Source organism: Magallana gigas, chromosome 3, assembly GCF_963853765.1.
Source record: "Magallana gigas chromosome 3, xbMagGiga1.1, whole genome shotgun sequence".
Classification (NCBI taxonomy): domain Eukaryota; kingdom Metazoa; phylum Mollusca; class Bivalvia; order Ostreida; family Ostreidae; genus Magallana; species Magallana gigas.
The window spans coordinates 1742531-1759714 of NC_088855.1; the positions used below are offsets into that span (position 1 = coordinate 1742531).

Here is a 17184-nt window from a genome sequence, read left to right on the forward strand (position 1 = left end):
TTAGGTGTAGGCCAATCTCTCACTTTGTCTACTTTCTCAGGGTCTGCTTGTACCCCATCTTCAGTGACAATGTGGCCTATGTACTTTACCCTTTTCATAAAGAAGGAACATTTCTTGGGAGACAATTTCAATCGAAAGTCTCTAAATCTCTCAAAGACTTGTTTAAGTCGATCAAGGTGCTCTTCAACAGTCTTAGAAAAGATAATTACATCATCTAAGTAAATGAAACAAGTCTTATAATGAAGATCACCTAAACACTGTTCCTGCAACCGTTGGTATGTTGCTGGGGCATTAGCGAGTCCGAAAGGCATCTTATTAAATTCGAAAAAACCTAATGGCCCCACAGTGAAAGCTGTTCTTTGCATGTGTTTTTCCCTGATCTCAATCTGGTGATAACCAGATTTCATATCCAGAACGGTGAAATATTTGTTCCCAGACAGTGAATCCAGGATTTCATCTATCCTGGGCAGGGCGTAATTATCTCTAACTGTCCTTTGATTCAACTGTCTGTAGTCAACACACATTCTCAATGATCCGTCATGTTTCTTCACCAAAACAACATTGGATGAGAATGGCGAGTGTGACGGTCTTATAATTCCTGCAGCTAAAAGTTCTTGTATGTGCTGCCTAACCTCCTCTATCATGGCTGGGGGTATACGCCGATATTTCTGCTTAAAAGGAGTAGGATCAGTCAACTCTATATGATGTTGTACTTTGTCTGTACTACCAATGTCAATAGAACTTGTTGAAAAAATGTCTTGATATTCTGCAATAAGTCTTTGACATTCTTGTTTCTCTGAATCAGTGAGGGAATCTGAAATACTTACCTTATCAAGTATACACTTCAATGGAGAACTCGGTTCAGCTTTGACTGTATCTGCGATAGAAACTGGCTGCATTTCACATAGAAGTCCTTTAGGGGGGACTGACACGGTCTGCATTGTTACATTACTTACCTCTATTGGGATAATACTAGACTCTTCAAAATCATAGTAATGTAAAGTTGGAGTTATATCCAGGTCAGTTGGAATGCAAGACTTGTGTGTCGGATGCAGCATAGCTAGAACTCTGTGGTAAGGAATCTTTCTGTCAAGGTAAGCATGTATAACCACTCGACCATTGGGTGGTATGATGATTCTTGAAGATTCTGCTGACTTCATAATCGCGAGTCGACTTCTATTCCTCTGAAGTTGTTTCTCCATCAAAGTTAAACATCGAAAAGCTAAGTACCATGATGTGTGCAAATCAGCATCTTGTAAAAATCGAGAGCCATGCTCTGATCGGGTAACTTCTAGCAAATAGTTTAAAATATTTGTTCCAATCAGAACAGGTACTTTAGCATTGTACTGACTATCCGGAACAACCAAAAACATACACTGTCTCAATACTTCCAATGTTGAAAGTCCATAAGTGGATAAGTCTACAATTACAAATCCCAAGTAAGGCATCATCTGCCCATCTGCACACTCAATATCAATCTGCTCTTCTAATGCATGCAGTTCTGTCTTTCCCTGCAGATTCTGTACATAAAATGTTTGGGATATTGTAGATACTGTTGCACCTGTATCAAGCAGTGCTAAACATGATACTCCATTAATAGCCACTTGAACTTCATTGGCTGTTCCTACTATTTGCGAGTTGATGGGACCATATCTATGCCGGCCGGACCTTTGTCCCCGGAAGTCGGCCGTCTGTAGTTTAAATTCCTTCTGTGATCTATGCGAACTCTGCATCCAATGGCTATGTGACCTTCCTGTCCGCATCTATAGCAGACAGTGCTGTTGGTGCTTGGAGGCATCTGTTGTCTTGGATCTACATCAGTGACTCTTGGCTCAGGCATCCTGGGAGTGTATCCTCTACCATGTCCTGAGAAACCTCTCTGTCCTCTTTGGAAGGACGGTCTACCCCTGTAGTTATTAAAACCATAAGAGGGGGGCCTATAGTAAGATGAATGAGATGTCTTCATCTGATTAATCTGAGCCTGAAGATCTTCAAACTTGGTATCAAAAGTACTTGTTGAATCAACCTGAGATATACCCGATTTTACTGTCGCAGGTTTTGGCTTAGACCTGCTCTGAACTGGATGCTCAGTTTCAATTTTTCGGATTTCTACCCGTAACTCATCAAAATCAGTAATAGAGTGGTATAAGTGGCCACTGATATCCTTAAGGTCTTGCCTCAAACCTTTATAAAACATAGTTCGTAGCATTTCGTTTGCTGCCTGATCCTGCACTCTGCCCATCTTCATTGCTTTACATAAAATTTCCTCAAGGCGACAACTCCATGCAGAACAAGTTTCATCATCCCTTTGCTTAGCGCTGTAAAATTCAGCCAAAATATCCTCTTTCTCCAACACGTTTCCATAGATACTGTCTAACTTTGACAGAATTTCTTGCACATTAGCACCAACTCCTAATCTCATAATAACCTTGGCTGCTTCACCTTTTACAGACCTTCTAATAGCTTGAAGAATAGACTGTTCAGAATGAGATTCCTTCATGAGACAAATGACCTCATATTTCCATAAGTCGTATGAGTCTTTCTCTTCACCTGAGAAGAATGAAATTCTCAATGGTACTTTATAGCTGTTATCTGATTGTGGCGTTGGTGGTAAGTGTCGTGACAATGTTACAGGAGTTTTAGGTGGAATTGGAATTTTAGGCTTCTTTTCCTCCTCTGCCTGCTTTGTTAACCACGAAATGAAGTTATCTGGTTTAATCTTCATTTTGTCTAAAGTAGCATATAATTCTGTCATATCTTTCTCTGATAAACCACCAGCTGTGGCACCCTTTTCACCTTTTGGCTCATGTGGGTTACCTTCCTCGTGTTCCTGCTCTTCATCTCCTTGAGTACGCGGCATATTGGACAATAATGATATAAGTAAAATATAATACAACAATGCAATGATTGATATGGGAGGGCAGTTCAACTTGAACTTTACAGGTGGGAGTTCATAACAGAACTATCAAACATGGGTCACCTTTGTTTTTTCACATGCAGTGATCTAGCTAAGTCTTAATATAGAGCAATAAGTGTGTAGTTCACTCTAGGAACTATGAACACATAGGGAGCTTTGCTATAATCAAGTATGTTGCACAGTGATACAATTCAGTGTACGACAATCAATCAGCTGACTGATATTGTTCAAATACTTATCAAATTCAAATTTATTCTAAAATAAAATGACCTGAAAAAGAAATAAAGTTGTGACACTTACTTAAATAGACTTATATGTTCACCTTAGTAAATGAATAACTACAAAGACAGGTAAATCCAACAAATATCAAAATTTGTTTACTAATTCACGTTGTCTAAAATGACTTCCGGTTAACTTGCAAAATTAATTTTACGAACTTCGAGCTCGATCGGATTGCGCAATAAAGTAAACAAAACCGATCGCGATGCAAATATCGTAACCGAACCCGACGGAATTTAACCTAAATTTAAAGTTTTATAGGCAGATTATTTACCTTTTTTTTTTTTTTTAAAGTTATAATAACTTTTAACAACTTTTTACTACATCAAACAACTGTTACTAATACAAGGTATCTGACAAACTGACTAAACACCAATACACAATACTATGAAACTGTAATAACTGAACTCGGCTAGCCAACTCAGAATATTGAACAAACCGAAGAATACCAAACTTTCGTCTTATTGTCAAAGTCAAAAGAATCAGTAGTTAATTTTACTATTAAAACTACATGGTTAGTAACCAGGGATGTTTGTTGACGGGTAATTTAGCAGTGCGGCTTGGAAACCGTACTTACCAATCTTACTCACGCAATAGATATTTTACAGCAAATAAATATATCACATATAAACTACTAAGCGGGTACCCAAATGTAATAATGAAAAATAACTTAACTAAACTAATATGGATTAAAGAAAAAAATATTGTGCACACCGATTTCTAGACAATTGCGATTTCAAAAAAAATATTGAGTTACAGAATTGTTTCTTATTCAAAAACTTGCAAGTACCTGAGCTCAATATGAACAGTTTAAACACTCACCGATCAGCTGATATGTATACTACACAGATATCACATGACACACAATACAAGCATATACATTTCAGTGAACACAAAATCACGCTTGGATGAACGGGTCACTGATATTCACAAGGATAATGGATAACGGACTGGGGTACGCATGGTTGCGGATTTTGTTGTATACAGCTAGTGTAGTAGTCCCATGGTAGTCCCGATATCCTCAGAATTTCTTTTGATGGTTGTGGCGCGGAGATGTCCCAACGTGGGCGCCAAATGTAACAGGGGGTATATTTGTTGAATGTTGAAATAATCAAACAACGCCTGTTCGGGTTCTGGGCATCTCCAATATTTATTAAGATAAATGGTAAACAAATGAATAGCCCTACAATGAATAACAACAATATAAATATACGGCATAAAAATATTACAATCGGAGCAAGTTGCGCTAAAGGGGAACAACTCTTTACATTAATCCATTACACATCTATGAATTACGTTATGTATTAATTCATGTATCTAAAAATAGGTTTACAATGATATTCATCTGTAATGTCTATAAACAGATAAAGACATCACTATATTATTCTAAATCATAAAACACAGTTAAACATACCATTCTATGGGAATGCGCTCTTGTACAACTCTATGGTATGTACAGTGTACTATCTGGTATGGCAACTACAAATTATTGTAAAGTTTACATCAATAAACTTGTACTTATGTTCACAATATAAAGGGATAAAATCAGTGAACATATTCATGTTACTCTTATCTATTAAAAAGTTGATATCTCACAAAATCATTCACTCTTACTGTGCATGAGCTATTGTTTTAATTTGGCAAAATTATAGAATTCACTGTTAATGAAATGTATAACTATTAATCAAATTATTAGAATTAGTAATGTTAACTTACCAAGAGGTAGAGTTTGTTACGTTTCAAAAGTCAGCTTTCAGATTACGAAAACACCTCCACTCTCTTTCATGTGACAAAGAAATATGACAAACCAGCTCCAAGAATTTGGAGGGAAATATCAACAACCAATAAAATCAAAGAAGACAAAACTAAAAACCAATTGAATACCTAGATACATTATATATTTGGCCAGAACCTTAATTACAACCCTAAGGCAATTTATACCATGGTCAAGATAGCTGCCTGTTCTATTCAATTGACCATGACCAGAATTTTAAGTTTATTAAAGATTTTATTATATACTTTAGTATTAAGTTTTAAGTTTATTTGTACAATAATTAAAACATAATTATATTAATTTAATTATCAATAAATTAATTACTTTTATTTATAGATTTATTAATTTCATAATTAATAAATCTGTAACTCCTACAATAATAACGTTAAAGTAGCGGAAAGCTAGAGTCACAGAGCAAAATGCCGCCAAGATTATAATAAAATACGGTTTATAAAGCGTAAACTGCCCCAAAGCATTTTATATCGTATAAAACTAAAAAATATTGAATTCATTGCTTCAAATTTTTTTTTTACTCTTCATTGGAGATAAAAATGGTCATTTGACCTTTACTTTGACGTAAAAATGTACAAAATTTTAATGTACCGTCAGGCGTATTGATACGTTTTTTTACGTTAGTCTTACTATGACGTAGGCAACATTCTTTATACGATATAAAATAATTTTTTTCGCTAATCAGAAAGTGCGTTACAACCAGAATTAAATTATTTAGCGCAATGATGAAAAAGTTTTCCGGTCAATTTTTTCTTTGATACGTCGATCAATAGAAAAATTATTATCTTCATTTCTTATCATTTAATATAACATTTTCAAATCAAAAAATGTGAAGTGTCATTGATCAAAAATGTAAATGATGTAAATGAAGCGGCGCGTATGAATACAAAACAACAACAGCAACAATATTCAAAATGGATGCGCCTTCAGCTGATGCAGAGATATTGAACTGAATTTAATGGATTAAACACAAATAGTGAGTTAAAATCTGAACCGGCTGAATTGAAAACGAAAGGAAAATACATGCGATAGCTTGTGATATTATTCACTGGGCAGAAAAATTCGTAATAAAACTAGTTTTCATGTGAGATCGGTGGAAAATGACCGATCATGTAGGGTACTGTGTAAATTAAAAAATCATCATTACCAAATTTGAACAGCAGTGTTACCGTGAAAGTGTATGGGCCTATATGTTCGTTATAATTATTCTGGAAAAGGAACAGCCAGCCTCGCAGTAATGTTGATTGATCTCAAGCAGACGAAATCGTGAGAAGACGCTTAATTTTCTATTTCGTGAATTTAAGATATTGTGTTTTGTTTATTTTTGAAGGTTAGACTTTGAAGTTTTTATGTTTATAAAGTTGTATTTTGTTTCCTGACCATAAAACAGACACAACTTTACACTTTGTTGACAGTGTTTATTTTGGAAATTCCCATTCTAGAAATAGTGTTAGATCAGAACAGTTGAGAAAAGTAGATCCGGCAAAACTTTTATTGATGCAGGTATCAAAGAAATTTTTCGACCAAACAGAGGCGCCGATATCTCATCAAACGAATTAATATTAAATGATTTACAAATATTACAAATGATTCAATTATATCACATGCATATAATGAATTTTTCACTGAAGGCGATTAAGTTTTGGTTTAAATAATTTAATAAAGTGGTCTTCCTTGGCTAAGCGCAGTATTTCATTTTCATTTGAAAGTTTATAAAATGGGAATAATTTAAATTTTCCCTGGCCGCATTCAGCAAAATGTTAACAACATGGAGTATTACGAACACTCGGGTATTTAATCTGTTGCTTGTGGACACGAGCACGCGCGTTTAGTTTCCCCGATTTACAGGATGGAAATTCGCGCCAATTCGTCGATGAACTGTAAATCGGAAAATGTTATTTATTGTGCTATTTGCCCAACATGCAAAAAATGTTATATTGGACACTGAACGCGCGTGTTCGTATATATATATAGAGAGAGAGAGAGAGAGAGAGAGAGAGAGAGAGAGAGAGAGAGAGAGAGAGAGAGAGAGGGGGGGCTCGTTGAATATTGTACTTCTCGGGTAGCTAAATCATCGTATTGATCGAAGAACAGCAATAATTAATTCATTATATGATTCAGCAACGAATTAATACAAAAATATCAAATTTTATGCTAACACAAAAAATCCATAGTTTCTTACTTGTCAATACCTGTTACAAATGTAAATAATAAGTAATTCTATAGGGCAAGTACTCTGCCAAATATTTTATTCAAAATAAAAAAATGATGTTATATTGGATCAATCACAAACTATACCGTCATGTTGAAAATAGAAAATATTCAACCGAAGCTTGCTTATAATAAAACAACTTCCTCTTGAGGAAAGTACACTGGCGCTAATTGTACACATTATAGTGACAAACACGAGAACACGTGCTGAGTAAGATAAATACCAATCATCTCTAACAAAACTTTTTACGGATATGAATTCCCCGCGTATATCTGCTTGTGTCTCCTTGTAAGAATACAATAGTATTATTGTGGTAGAGAAGTTGTTAAACACTGTCCCAAGTGTCTGAAGAAAACTGCTAAAGGTAACATTAAGATCTTGCTTGACATACTTAACAAAATAATACTACATACAGGGATGTTCAAATATAGTACAATATTAGGAGGCTTAAAGATATCGTTATCATATCTCAAAGATCATTACTTATTATAGGAGTGTCGCTTTTATATAACACCGACCAATACTTTATTGTAAAGTAATATATGTACATGTATTGTACATGTATTTGTAAAACAGTACATCGGAAGTCACGACCGGAGAATACACACAGCAATACGACAGTGAAGATGACTATGCTTTTTTGCATTTGATGGGTTCTATTTTTGAATTTGTTAGTTACACATGAAAAGTCTTTCAGTTCACCACTATCTTTTTTTTAACAAAAGGGTCATATATCATAGTGTAAACATCTCGATTGAATTTTGAACGGAGAAAAAGCAACCAGTTTTTTAGTATTCAGCATTGAAAAATGAACTCTGGGTTAATAGTTTATTGATAAATGATTTCAGAAGACACCCCTTAATCTTTCAGTTTAGATCATGCATACTTGAATAAGAAGTGATAGAGTTTTTTGAGGTTGTAGTCTAGTATGCACTTAGTATAATGAATGATCAAGAAGTATGCCATAGATACGACAGAATCATGTTAAGTCGACGTAAAACAATTCATATTCATTAATTAAGAAATAGCTGAAGGTAATGAACAAAATGCCTAATTTTCTATGAAATTCTTACTACCTTAAGGAGTCATTAAATCAATTCTTATACATTGTTCAGCCCGGTACTTTATGAATGTGGGTAAATCAAGTACACAACAATGAAATCCTTTTATTTTGATAATATCATTAAAAGGGGTATCATATATCTGCTTTAAAAAATCGCATTTGGTTTGGAGCGGTTTGATTGGAGTTTGGTTTGGTTTAGATGCAAAACTCTGAATAATAAAAAAGTACTTTTCAAAACTAGACCTTTATTTTGGATGAGACAGTGTTTCTTGTGACACTTGTAACATTCAAACAAATAAACACAAGATCTATTATTGATATATATTTTATTATATAATTTTTTATAGTTTTTTTAATTATTTATTTTTATACCATTTATTGATTCCTTATAAACAAGTATATAATAACATATCAGAAAATAGCATATGGTGAAAAGATTTACAATATATATCAGGTTTTTAAAAACTAAACATGTACACTGTATATGTATATGAGTTAATCAGAAAAAAGGAAAAAAAATCAACATATGTTGAAAAAACGTATACGATATATATCAAGTTTTTTATGAAATAAAGATGCTACATGTACAATTTATACATGTATGTGTTAATCAGAAAAAAGTGGGAGGAAAAAATCCTTGCGTTGATAATTTACATGTGATTTTTTTGGCCCGCACATAACAAAGGGTTTCACTACCATCAGTCAAAGTCTGTGTCCATGTTAGAAACCCTTGTATACAACAGAGGGACTGTCTCCCTCGGAGGGTGGGCGTATATATATATATATATATATATATATATATATATATATATATATATATATATATATATATATATATATATATATATATGTATATATACATAATAGATATAAGCATAAATACATATTCATAGCATAAATGCATATTCATAGTAAAAATGCAAAGTTTTGAAAAAGCTTCTTTTCTTTCATTTGATGTAAAAAGGATAGAACTGAACAATATGATAAAGTATTCTCTTTAATATACATTCTTAACGATTGACTTGTTTCTTCTAAGTTTTCAACTCTACATAATATTTTATATTTGTAAATTCTGAATGGAACAAATGAGAGGAAGATTTTATAAGCTTTGTTGTTTCGTTATCATCAACAGAAAAACCAACAATGACATTTTTCCTAACAACAGTGAAATTTAAGCATTGGCTTGCCATATGCCAAACATGTTTTACATTTACACAATCAAAAATTAGATGCTGTGCATTTTCTATCTCGATTCTACATATTTTGGTTTTTTATTATATTAAAGTTTTTTTTAATAAGATACATTAAGTTTTCAGAAAAAAAGATTTAAAAAATACAATTATATATTTATATAAAAAATATTAAAATTTGATCTAGACTGCAGATTCATTGTTTAAATCCAGGTACTTCTCGTCTTCTTTTTAAGAACAAAAGTACCCCAGTTGTCATCACTACCGCTACAGCTATCACAAGGACAATGATCAAGGTCGTTATGATGACGGGGGAACCTAGTTCATCATCAAGGGGCGTGGTATCCTCTACAGAAATAAAACAGAAAAACACCAAGAGCATGGGATATCCAGTGTTATTAAAAGATATGTGAAGAAAAAACCAAGAAACAAAACAAGACATAACAAAACAAGAGAAACAACGGAATATTACATAATATCCAAATATCCATTATGATAAGAACAATGTACATGTTATCTTCAGAAGAAATACACCAGAGACAAAAGAAAAGCTAGAAGTAAACATTTATGTAAGTGCCCCGTACATACTTCAGTAAACTCTGCAATATTACAACAGAAATAGAACAATTTTGCGTAGTGTACAATGAGCATTGATACTGTTGATGTGTATTGTATTCACGATTATATAACAATCAGTACAGCTACTTGAATAAGCTGGAAATCCACAATTTTTAAATTACTGTAGACTTAATCTAAAACAGCTTGTGTCGGGCTTTTATATACCTATGACCTTTAAGACTTGCTCTTGACAGATTCCTGCAGCATTGCAGCAAGAATAGTTTCCTGAAGCACTTTCATCACAGACCTTAACCAATTTCGAACCATTTACTACTTCGGTTAAATTGCTAGGGATCTAGAAAGAACAAAAAATGCATATTTTTTATAAGATGAATACTGATTTTGAAATATTTGAGTTCATAGAAATTTTGAAAAAAAAATGCAAACAAGAGATAATCAGAATAATAATTCCATGTTATAAAAAGACAAATCTAGTTAAATACGACGATTATAAAACACAGAATAGCACGCTACAATCTACATTCAATACCATTTATATTTAGAATATTTTGCATCCATGTGTTAATCCATTATTACAGAAAATAATTAGAAACCACTAATCGGCATTGTCGTTAATGTATGAATAGCGACCACAAACTATTTGGCAGTATTTGTCGCTGGTATGCAACATCTGTATCAATCTTAAATCAATTTTGTTAAATTTAATTTCGTTAAACAGCAGTTTTGCGGTTTATAAAGCGTAAAATGCCCAAATCCATTTTAAATTCGTATAAATTAGGTAGCTATTGCATTCATTCTTTAAACTTTATCATACAAGGAAATTACTCATTTATGCAACTATAAAAGTCTTTATCAAAACATTTGAACTCCAAAGTTTTATAGAACAATATACATGAATGCAACTGCAAATTGGCAAAGCATCTGACAATGAAGGGTCACAGTAAAATGTATACAGTATATACCGGCATCAAATGGGATTAAGTAAAAGAAATATATGAGTTTTGGGACACATTTGAAGGTTTGCACTAAGACCATTTATAGAGGCGCATATAATTATTGTCTAATCACGATGAAAAGAATGATTGATTAAAACAAAGAGTAAATAAAATATTCAAAAATGGATTTAATGAGATTTGATTTGTAATGGGGTTTTTGGATGATGTGCTTTTGTTTTGTTTTGATTTTTTTTATTATTGTTGTCGCTTTTTTAAAAAGAAAAATCTAACAATGGCAGTATTTTCTAATTTTTTAAAAATATATATGTATGACATTATTCATCTAAAGCGTTTTTTTCTTATTTCTGATAGTGCACTACATCTTAAGTCAAAATGAAACGGTATCGACTACATGCAGTTATAAAGCTATTTTTTTCTTCTCAATTTCAAAAAAATGCAAGTATTTTTTTACAGCACATGTTTGTTTTAAATATCTAGTACATTTTTGGAAAAATTTATCGACTCGATATATCCATGTAAACTTGAAATAAAAGATACCACATTTTCTGCGTCATCTGTTTCATATTTGGATATTTTACTTGGAAGGCACATTGATGGTAACCGAACAACAAAAGTTTATGATAAACGCGATGACTTCAATTTTGTAGCAGTATACTTTCATCACCTTTATAAAGAGTTTTTGTCTCTCAGTTTATTCGTTAAGCAAGGACATGCTTCTAATTATGAACAAGGTGAGGCAAGCTACTGAAACAAGTTGATAAAACATGACTACCAACAGTCTCGATTAAAGTAATTTTTTTAAAGTTCAATGGTCGATACCACGACCTTTTCAGCAAATACAATCTTCCACTGGGTCGCATGCTGACTGACGTTTTTCATACGTATTGTTAAACCACAGTTGATAACCTAATTGTCTACTGATTTTTCCTTTCTCCCAATGACGACAAAGAGCACACGGGGATGTGACCGGTCAGCAGAGGATGCTTGCTCCTCCACGGCACCTAATCCTACCTATTTGTTTTAGAGGTCCGTGTTTGCTGTGCTCCTGTTTTGTATTTTACCTTTGGACTTTTGATTTTGAATCCTGTTTGTATCACCACATGTCATTTGTAAAAATAAATTGGATCAATAATATTTGCTTCACAACATTTGTAAGCCTTTTTCTGTTGACTATGTTTTTTGGTTTACACAAATCAAACATTTTAATTCAATAATTCCAACAAAGCCATTCATTGTGATATTAAGTAAGTGATTAAATTAAGAAATTTGATGAAACTCTCTTCTTGGCTAAACCTCCTAGGTAAAAATAAGTAAATTTTACCTATGCCCCTAGAAAAAGCGATTTGATTGCTAAAAAAAATAAGAACACATCGGAGTCAGGACTAACTTATTATCAATTTTAATGGCTTTTTTTATGAATAATTGATGACAAGATACACATGAGTAACAGACATACTCCAAGGATCTACTAGGCCAGCTAGACAGCTAAACTATTTGGTCATTGAATCTATAAAATTCAAAATCTGTATTCATTCTTAAACTATGCAGTATGATATTTATTATGTACAACTTTATGTTTGCATTTTTATTGTAAAAGCCCTTTTTTGAAATTTGAATAAAATCAAAGTAGGTTACCTTTAGAATTCCATGTTCTCCTGTATAGCATGTTGTTACATTGCACCCCTTTATTTCTACAGGGTCATCGAAACAAACACCTACAGGAAATACACATCAAAGTACATGTATCAATGATTAGTCTTTAATTTAAATATCTAGCATACTAATGTCGTTATGTATTTCTAACATAATGTCTGTGTGTATACAGTTATGTAAAGTAATACACGATTTTCACCGCCAACGTCTGAAAGACCAATTTGATAAATGGAATGCACTATTCATGGTACTTAAAATATAAAAAAAAACGATAAGGTAATTTTATTTGTTATTTCTCCCCTTTTATGACAATACCCGTGAATTTTAATGTTTTTGCAATTAAGTTATGCATTCTATATACAATATGCATGTCATATGACAAAAAAATCCTCACTAGTACTGCAAAATTAGGCTGCGATTTCACAAAATAACTTAAGTTTTTACCTAATTTAAAACTCAAATCCTGAGAATTTACTCATCTGAAATTTTTTTCAAATTGCATTTCTCAAAACAAAGATAGTCAATTCTCTGCTGAGTTGAATTTTTTACTTAGCTGAGTAAGAATTTGTCACAAGTGGCCCCTTATAACTTCTATATGTGTTTTTGTAAATTTATTCTTAATAAAAACAAATCGTATGCTTAACTTTTAAACAGAGGAAAAATTGAATCAAATTAACAAGTGTCATAAAATGTTACAGACACTAAATATAGATTACATATTGACATTATCGTATATAATATAAAACAAACAACAAATCACATTCATTACATTATGGTTACCTTCAAAGCATTAGAAAGTAGAATATGCACAGTTATTCTATTCAACACAAACAATTAAATTAGTTCCTTTAGTTCAAGGTAGATAACTCTGCCAAAATTATTATTCTTTATTGAAAAAAATATTTAACAAACTTGCATGAAATATTCCATATACGCTGATTATTGAGTGGAATAGATATAAGAAATGAACATATTAGACAATTTATACTGTTTTAATGATGTTTATGACATATTTATATTTGAGATTTGACTTAAAGAGGTTTTTTCCTCTGATTTTGGGTAGCCATATTGGGTCACCTCTAATCTGGAAATTTTGTTTCATATATGAACTCTACTTGTTAATTCTTTTTTACCATGCCAAATGAACTATATTGAATGAAATTGTTAAGGAAAAATTGCATATTTACAGAGTTTAGTAAGGGACTATATTTTGTGGCAGACGGTTTTTAAGAAGAAAATGATCATTTGCATATCTTAGTTGTTTTAGAGTACTGTAATTTTAGCTATCTTATTTTCAGTGCAGACCAAATTTCCAGATAGTTTATGCATTGGGATATCTTCGTGTTGTTTCAAAAACATATTTTAACAATATTTCAATATTTCTATTGACATGTATTGGGATTTTTAACTGATATTTCATAAAAGTCAAGAAAAAATGAAATCCAATTTTCCCCTAAAATTATCTTATTTCAAGCCATATCTCAAATAAACAATATAGACCCATACTTTTGGTCTTACTTTCTGAATTTGTAAGTTTCTTTGGACAAGTCTGTCATAATTTGAGAAAAAGTTTGAGACTTTAAAATAATTTCATTGCATATTGAAATATTTATTAATAAAAATAGTGGTTTTTTTCAGTGCAAAGAGGTCAAAATATTAGTTTCGTGAAAAAATTGCCAACTTTTTCTTTATGATAATTTTAATTTTATTAATTCTAAACAATGTAAATTTGTATTTGATACCATGGGTCATTTCGATAAAAAATCATAGAGGGAATAGCGTTTTATGTGGAATTTGCACTTTCAGTGCAGAAGGGTCATATTTAATATACCGTAGCACCGAAAGAAGCAAGTAGACCCTAAAATTTTGTTTTGAATTTTGGTTTAGATATGTGTGTAGATATTAAAAAATACTTTAGGAAAAAACTTAAAGACTTTTGATCGCAAGGATCCAACGTCTTTAAGTCTGCTATGGAGGTTACAGTTACTTATTAAGTTTTTATCTCAGATTGAGTAAAACACGACTAAGATTTTTTGTGAAATGCAGAGATGTGAGTTTCTCAAATTTGGGAAAAATCTCAAATATTTGAGAAATAACTCAGACTCTGAGATATGACTTAATTTTTTTTTGGTGAAATCGGAGCCAGATTTTTGAAAATGTCATTATCATAATCAGTCTACCCGAGATGCACTTTATCCACGGATAATTTAAAAAAATTATAAAAAAAAAACACAGTCTGGTGCACTAGTCAATCATCCATTGTGTGACTCTTATCCCCCGATTTTCAGAAAGACCAGTGTACTGGTAGTTTGATCTCCCGTTGATTAATTTAGGGGGTGGATTCAATATCTACTTGTTTCATATGATGTGAAATAATTTTTGGCCGTTTATGCTTTATAAACCGCCAAGTAAAAGTGTGCGGTGTTGATTTTCTAACGATGGTTTTTAAGTTGTCAAATACAGATACAACCAAAATAACACTACAAATCATCCTCTTATTTTTGTGTATCAATTGATTATACCAGTGTATAAATTCAATATACAAGTGCGTATATTATTTCTTGAAATGCTGTACGAATGACACATAAAAAACTGAGACACTTGAAATTTTTTATCTGGTTTTTGTTACCTTTTACTTTAAGGTTAATATTATATCCTGTATAATTTTCAAAATTTGCGTATCGGATTTCTAAGTAATACTTGGCTTCATCGCTTTCTCTTAGATTTCTAATGTTTATGGTGGTAGGTTCTTTGGGATTATGGAATATTCGCCCCGTAAGTCGGTGGAAATCTTCAAAATATGTGATAAGGTTTGTTGACTTGTTTTGTTCAAACTTGGCAAACATGTGAAAACTTTCATGTCCCTGGTCCCAAATCCAGGTGTAACTTTTAACTTCTTCGTCTTTCAAAATTTCAGGTTTAAATTCCATAGTCACATTACCAGAAATACATTCACTAGCTTGATCCTCAGCAAATGCTGAAGAAAAAATAAATGAACGACAATATATTTTTACATAAGAACGCTTATCATATATTTAACTTTGAAGCCTTCATAGGGCCCTAATATTAGTCCAGGAGTCTTAATATTAATCATTTAGAATAAACACATTCTTGGGTATGCTTATATTATATTCTCACAGTGTAGCATTCTTTTACTTCAGATTTTTCATACATATTTTTATATTTAATTTTGAACCCTTCCTTGGGCACCCAACTATTGGTTTGAAGGGTCACGGTTTTAACAATTTAGAACCTACATTATTCAAGGGTTATATCATAGTAACTTTACAAATTGTTGCATTGTAATTCTTTAGAAGAGTTTAAAAAAAACCTGTCAATATGAAATTTTGAACTCCTCCTGGGTTTTAGTCCGGTGGTCACACTTTTAACAATTTATAATCTTCACAATTTGAGGATTCCTGCAAAATGATCTCATAAATTGTGGCATTGTAGTTCTTAAGAAGAAGATTTTAAAACACTGTCCCCATGTACATGTATTTCTGTGTAAAACTTTGAGCTTCTCTGTGGACTTAATAAATATTCCGGGGATAATGGTTTTATAATTTAGAATTTTTACTATATATATATATATATATATATATATATATATATATATATATATATATATATATATATATATATATATATATATATATATATATCCTGAGAAAAGGATTCTTTTATACACACATCTTTTTCATTGTATTGTAGTTTTCTCCCTTAAAAAAGGTTTCGATGTTTATTTCAATTATTGATAATTCCTTTTCCATTAAGATTTTTTGTCTAAGTTTGATTTATGTTGGTCAATTGGTTCTAGAGAAGAAGTAAGAAAATGTCAAAAGTTTACAAACAGTCAGACGGAAGGACGACAGACAACCAGTGATCTGAAAAGCTTACTTGAGTGTCCGGTTTAGGTGAGTTTGTGCAATTACATTTTGGGCAGGAAATTACGGACATCCCAGAATAGATAGCATGATTTGATGATAACATGACTGTTTTAAAATTTGCATGTATTTCTTGTATGCAAGAAATCTTTATTTATGCCCATTATATAAAAACACTACATAGATGTACAAATAAGGTGAGCATCAAACTGAAAAAAATAGACTCAAGATAAATAAAAGAACATTACACATCATTAAGTAACATTATATAAATAGTGCCTGTTTGGGAGGGTAACTGTTGAAATTGACGAGAAAACCATTGTCAACTGACGCGAAGCGGAGGTTGACAATGGTTTTCGTGGGGTGTCAATTTCAACAGTAATCCTCCCAAACAGGCACTATTTAATTCATTATACTGAATGTCTTATTTTTAAAGAAAATTTAAGTGCTTTTATATAGAAATGAAGTGAACCGTACGCGCACGATTTACGCGCATGTAACAATTCGTTGTGTTACCCATTGCTAAGTGTGTTGCTAACGCTGATGGTGATAGAACGGATTACCAACTGCGTCTAAACCAATCAGATTTCAGTATTTAACATGAAAGTATAATAAAATAGAAATAAAACATTGATACAAAAACATTGACAAGACACGTATGTTAC

General features: G+C 32.0%; 1 protein-coding gene and 1 long non-coding RNA gene across 2 annotated transcripts; both read right to left on the reverse strand.

Annotated features, from left to right (window-relative positions):
* Positions 1-4321: 4321 nt before the first annotated feature.
* Positions 4322-5343, reverse strand: LOC136273514 (uncharacterized). Its single transcript, XR_010711674.1, has 2 exons — positions 4611-5343; positions 4322-4379 (listed from the first exon to the last, which is right to left on the reverse strand). It is a non-coding gene; the product is annotated as an uncharacterized lncRNA (long non-coding RNA).
* Positions 5344-8666: 3323 nt separating this feature from the next.
* Positions 8667-15577, reverse strand: LOC136273511 (uncharacterized). The gene is made up of 4 exons (XM_066078040.1): positions 15265-15577; positions 12618-12697; positions 10231-10360; positions 8667-9795 (listed from the first exon to the last, which is right to left on the reverse strand). Exons 1-4 carry the CDS (start codon positions 15563-15565, stop codon positions 9644-9646), a joined length of 663 nt encoding a protein of 220 aa, XP_065934112.1. The 5' UTR covers positions 15566-15577; the 3' UTR covers positions 8667-9643.
* Between the last annotated feature and the right edge of the window lie 1607 nt (positions 15578-17184).